This window comes from Limulus polyphemus, unplaced genomic scaffold (genome assembly GCF_000517525.1).
Source record: "Limulus polyphemus unplaced genomic scaffold, Limulus_polyphemus-2.1.2 Scaffold974, whole genome shotgun sequence".
NCBI lineage: Eukaryota > Metazoa > Arthropoda > Merostomata > Xiphosura > Limulidae > Limulus > Limulus polyphemus.
In genome coordinates, this window is record NW_013666584.1 from 257,286 (window position 1) to 263,440 (window position 6,155).

Here is a 6,155-nt window from a genome sequence, read left to right on the forward strand (position 1 = left end):
AAATTTTTCCACGATGTTTCCAATATGTTTTCGTAAAAAATACTAATGTCCGATGAGAATCCACTGGATTTAAATTATTTGTAATGTTCGAAATTTATAAAGGTTCCTGGTCAAACATCTGAAGTTTTCCGATTGATAAACGTTATAATAACCACAATTATAGTTTCCAAAGTTTATAGCACGCTGACTATAGTGAACTAATAATAGTTTGTTTGCTTGTTTTGAATTACGCGCAAAGCTACACGAGGGCTATCTGCGCTAGCCGTCCCTAAGTTAGCAGTGCAAGATTAAAGGGAAGGTAGCTAGTCATCACCACCCACCGCCAACTCTTGGGGTACTCTTTTACCAACGAATAGTGGGATTGGCCGTCACCTTATAACGTCCCCACGGCTGAAAGGGCGAGCCTGTTTGGTGTGACGGGGATTCGAACCCGCGACCTGCAGATTGCGAGTCGAGCGCCATAACCACCTAGCCATGCCGGGCCGCTAATAATAGATTCTCCTCTTTTGGCGCGGCACGTTGGTTATACTTATAGACGTGTGGAGGTTTTCTAGAAATTTCAGTTTTACGTAACAAGACTGGCGCTAACACAAGCGTTTACGTACACACATATTGTTGATTCTTACTCTCGAGAATCTTCTACAACTTCCGAGAATAGGCGAGAGTTTCGCAATACATATTTAACAGTATAAGCTATGTATGTTTCTAAATATATATTTAATCTAAATAAATGTCGATATTAAAATAAATATATAATAGCAAATTCGTTACAGTCCTAAATTACCCACGGAAGCAAGCATTACAATTACACTCTATACATCATATTAATTTCTACGAGGCTTGGTACCTGCACCACCTGCTGTAATGAGTGCAAAAACACCCCAGGAAGGCCATAATACAGGAACTGAGTCAAGCAACTATAAATTTTACAAAACAATCGTTATGTTAGTAATCGACTAATTTTTCGGAAAACGTAGCTTAATGATAAAACATGAACGTAATAACCGGAAACATTTATTAAACCTTTCCGAATTTGTCCCCTACAAAGATCGTTTGCCGACTGCCCATATCTCGTCTACTTTTATACGTGTGAAAACTGTAAGGACTCCTATATTGGCGAAACCAAACGTCACCTTAAAGTCAGAGCATGTGAACACATGGGCATATCTATACAAACTGGAAGAAAGGTTACAAACCCTCTCAACTTCGCTATCTTAGTATCTATCAACACAATACAGAAACAGGACATCAGATTTCTCTCTCAAACATTAAAATTCTTTCAACAGCCAAACATGATACTGAACTTATAAAAGTAACATTATAAATAAAAACTTTTTCTGTCCGTAAATAACACACAATCTTCACTGGATTTAAACTTATTTTAACTATTTCACTTCTGCCTCAGCTTTCATTTTCTCGAGTTATATTTGTATATTCGAATTGTTTATTTCTTACGACGATTCCGAAACATTTAATAAATGTTTCCTGTTATTATGTTCGTGTTTTGTTTAATCGTTATGTTATTTAACCTTTACCGAGCTAAACGATTAGTACAAGGTTATGTCTACTACATCCTGGTTTCAAGGACCCCAACTAACTTGTAAAACATCCGCATGCACATTTATATAAAAAAAATACCTTAATATACCTAAAGAAAGGTGTATTCTTTCAGTTTCTAGTTACGGAAGAATGGAATTAGAAGTTTATTCAATTGCGACACAACTTGCAGAGGAAGTTACATATTTTTCATAATTATTTGAACTATAATAAGTGGATGTTTAGTCTCATCCTCGCTAAACGTTCTCTACGAAATTCAGTCCACAGTTTAAGGCTAGCTGACCTTGAACAAAGTCTCGTCACTCATTATTAATATGAACATAAAATTTCTCGAAGAAACAAATGGTCAGTTCAGCAGAGCTGAAAGAAAGAACGTGGCTCAGAACAACCAGCTCACTTTTTAACGTTATTCGGCTTATTGTACGAATATAATTTAAATCTAGTAGCAAGAATTTGAGTAGACTTAAACTATTAAGTAAAAAAACATACGAGCCAAATTACAATACTGTGATTTTAAGTTGAGTAGAACTCTCACGAGAAAATAGTTACTACGGTAAACTTAAGAGCTTCAAACACTATAGAATCAGAGATTCGATCATCGCGGTGAACACGACGCAGATAGCCCATATACAATTTTGCGTAAAGAAATCTTAATATTTTTTATTCATTTTTACAATTCAATTAGTCCCATATAGTAACAAAACCGTATATTTATAGTTGTATATAAACCAATTACGTCGTTGATTATATTTACACAACTAAATTATAAAGCTTGTAATCTGTAAAATATACTGTCAAGGAATTTCCAAGCTCAGTTTTAATATTTATATTATAAACAGAAACATAAAATGGATTTCTCTTAATCTTATTTAAGCACGGTTTTTCCTGAAACACGAGAGAAGTTTAATACTAAAGTATAAGATACAACTTCTTGTACAGCTAGTAAAACTAAAATATTATCATTGTTAGCTTTGGTATATAAAAAAAAAACACATACAAATTAATTATAACGATTTATTAGTATGTAGTTATAACTTCTACAGTTTGCCAGCTATTTGTATTAGTTTATTTGGTAGAGCTACATACCATGTAACAGTTACGATGTATATATAATCTGAAACACACTGTACTCTAATATAAATATAATACTGTAATACTGAGAACGGAAAAAATCAAAACCAACGATTACTGAGAATAATATTAATAATAATAACAGATAAGGTAACTAGGCAAGACTTCATAATTTTTTCACAAATATTATTGCTTCAGAAAAGAAAAAAACTCGTATAATTTATACAAATATCAAGTGATCCAAATATATTAACTAAAGACAAATTTAAGTGATAATACTTTAACAAACTTACCACATAAAATTCCCGTAAGGACTAGGAATGGAAGACGAATCATTTTTGTGCAAACTGCAGTGCACTACCACTAACGTGGGAAATAACGTGCAGTTGGCGTACGAATAGATATAAGGCCTCACTTTTTTTCTGTAATTTCGGTTTGATAGTACTTCTGTAGCATTTCAACATGTCACTTTTTCATTTTGTCATTGATCTGTTGGGTTTAAGAATATTTCGAGTCGTGTTTCCAAACGCCAAACATCACTTTAAAATGTTTCGTCACAAAGAACCTACTATACTTACAAGAAAAACAACGACTACCTGACTCAGAAAACCAGTGCCCCACATTTACTCGCTGAACAATTTGTATCCACCATCAGCTTCTAGTAAGTCAACCTGTTTAAGTTTTAACAGTTTAGATTTAATTTCAAAAATTATCAGATCATTCGATTCCCATGCCTTGATTGACAAGTAAAGAAAACGAAATCATATTCCATGTGCTTTAATAAAATAATGGACACTCGTCAAAGCCGTAATCACTTAACCCTAAAAATATGGATAGTGTATGTACTCCTACTTCCTTGTAAGCATTACTCGGATTGGCTACAAGTCATAGCTTGAGGGTAGTAGCAGTACCTGAAGTGTAAAGGGAACAGGTTTACGTTCCAAGTGGAAAGACTAAGAAGGTCGTGCTTCATAATAAAGGCCTCAATATTCAAATTAACAAAGCAGTACCCACGTATTTCTGTAGGCTTAGTGCAGACCCTACAGAAAATAATACCCGTTTTACAGCCGACTGCTGAATTGTTCTCATCTAAATTCCTACCAGTTGTAGCTTTTACAGAATGGTTCGCTAGGCCTATAATACGGCAGTTTAAAACCAATATCGTATCCAACAGACTATTTTTATAATTGACTTTTTGAATACAACACATAGGGAAAATTATATTCGTAACCATATCTCATGCGAGATTGTAAGTTTTGGATAACGACAGATAGAAAAATGCTAATTTTTGTTTCTTATTGTAACATTATTTCATGACAAAGTTTTAAGATAACTCTATATCATCCGAATCACTCATAATATTTAACACACGTTACGTATGTTTGTAAGTAATACATAATAAATTCACACACGCGTGATCCTGTGTTTGAAAATATCGCCTAAATAATAATACGCATAAATAAAATATAAATAGAATCTCAAATAAAATACTGATAAATATGTGTTTGTGCCTAACGTTCTAACTTTATGGTATACTCTGATGCGCGGATTTCCAGCAGAGCAATCAGTTAAGGTGCGATAACAGGAGGTTCGGCAAATATTTTGCAGCATGTGTGGGTCTGTTACTTTCGGAGCTCTAACACTAACAGAGTTCGTAACATATAAGGAGCTGACCAGGCCATGAATGACGCATGGGGCCCCATTTTCGACCTTAATTTGTAAAAAACTTAATATCACCTATTATCTTTTGAAACTTTTTCTTGAAAAATGTTATTATTTATATTTCATATTGAGAGACAAAGATTCTATGTTTTAAAAAATATATTTAAAAAATTTAAAGCAATTTATGTAATTGAAGCTTTAAAACGAGGTTCTGTGAAACTCCTTTTTGCAACGAGGATAAGCTTTTTTGGTGACAACGAAATGCTGAATTCACCACAGAATGGCGACTTCCTATGTATCATGGCAGTAATTCCTAGGTGATCATCTTTCTAAGTATGGAAATATTGGAAGCGGTCACACAAATTGTCTTCCTTTGCTTTTTGTGAAATCATAAAGCTCATGACTAACAAAATTCTGAGGTATACAACAGCAGAAGTGAAGGAGACCAAATATTTTGGGATTATTGTTGATTTGACATGAGACTTTACACACATAGGCCCACTGATGCTAATATTGAAATATGTGAATGAGGCACGTGAACCATTAAAGCGTTTTGTCAAATTTCAACATATTCACAGACACGATGCAGAATAGGCGGAAGTTTCGCAATACATATTTAACACTATAAGCTATGCATATTTCTAAATATAAACTTAATCTGAACAAACGTTGATATTAAAATAAATATATAATAATAAATCCGTCACAACATTTATTTCAATGAAAAGTAAATAGTTTGTAGCGATGTGTATCTGTCTATGATAATTTATTAAAGTTAAACTAGAGTAGCAAGTTAGGCTTATGTTTCCATTTTCTCGAATCTTCCATCATCACTCTGAAAACGATGTTGTCTCTATGTTATTGTTTACGTCGAAGTTTGGTGGACTAGGAGGGTCAGGTACACTTACTCCAACCGTAATGTAGGGTACAGCTCACGACCAATGTACGAACTTCCATGCAGCCGATAAGGACACACGAAATATACGTGATGGTTGATGGGTATTATGGATCGTCTCTGCACTAGCACAATGCACTAAAATGTTGCCAATGTTTAATTTTATACCTCTGTCAAAATTAAACACAAACAGTCCAATTTTAACACAACAAAAAATTGCATTCAGTGTTATCTACTTAAGTGGCCAAAGCTAGAATAATATTAATAGAGGAAAAACATTTAACACAGTAGCGAACATTTCAAACTTTGATGAGGGTGGCAAGACCCATTGATAATCCGACAGACTGAAACTGAGAGATATTGTATATTTATGAAGTTTAACGTTTATAGATCCAAATCTGTGGGACTTGATTTCGTAATATAACTATTTGATGCTGCCTAAAAGTTGTTACTGTAAATATTCCAAAACTTTTACTTGGGAAATCATTCGAAAGTTGTCTGGTAATTTTATGTACAGCAATACATTTCAGCAATGATTTCGCACAACTTGGGATTTTCATAGTTGAAATTTGAAAAAAAAAAATCAATCAATCAAAGACACCAATCACTGAGTCCTGTAGAACGTACTTGCTAATATATGCATGCACTATGTAGATGCAAGTGATATGGGTGGCTGGGCCAACATAGATTTAGGATTCATGATAAAACATGTAAAGTGGTGGACTAATGTTTAATGACGTGATCCATATAATTTTCGAGAGCCTAATCCTCTTAATATCTGCCACGGATTTAACCTTATTGTTATCATATATAATAAACTTCCCTAGATCGCATTGGAGGATATTTTTTTTTCCGAAATAGTTAACGAACATTGAAGAAGTATACCTAGCAACAAATGGAGGATTTCATAGTGACGATGTTTGTTTGTTTGAATATATGCTCAAAGCTACACAATGGGCTAACTGTGCTC

The 6,155-nt window shown here is 33.9% G+C and overlaps 1 protein-coding gene across 3 annotated transcripts in view; it reads right to left on the reverse strand.

Annotated features, from left to right (window-relative positions):
• Positions 1–3,411, reverse strand: part of LOC106461508 — a 49,586-nt gene extending 46,175 nt beyond the window's left edge. For all 3 annotated transcript variants that reach the window (XM_022388481.1, XM_022388482.1, XM_013921330.2), the window contains exon 1: positions 2,922–3,411. In XM_022388481.1, coding sequence (XP_022244189.1) covers positions 2,922–2,964 — 43 coding nt within the window. In that variant the 5' untranslated portion in view covers positions 2,965–3,411. The remainder of the gene's footprint in view (positions 1–2,921) is intronic.
• Positions 3,412–6,155: the final 2,744 nt, after the last annotated feature.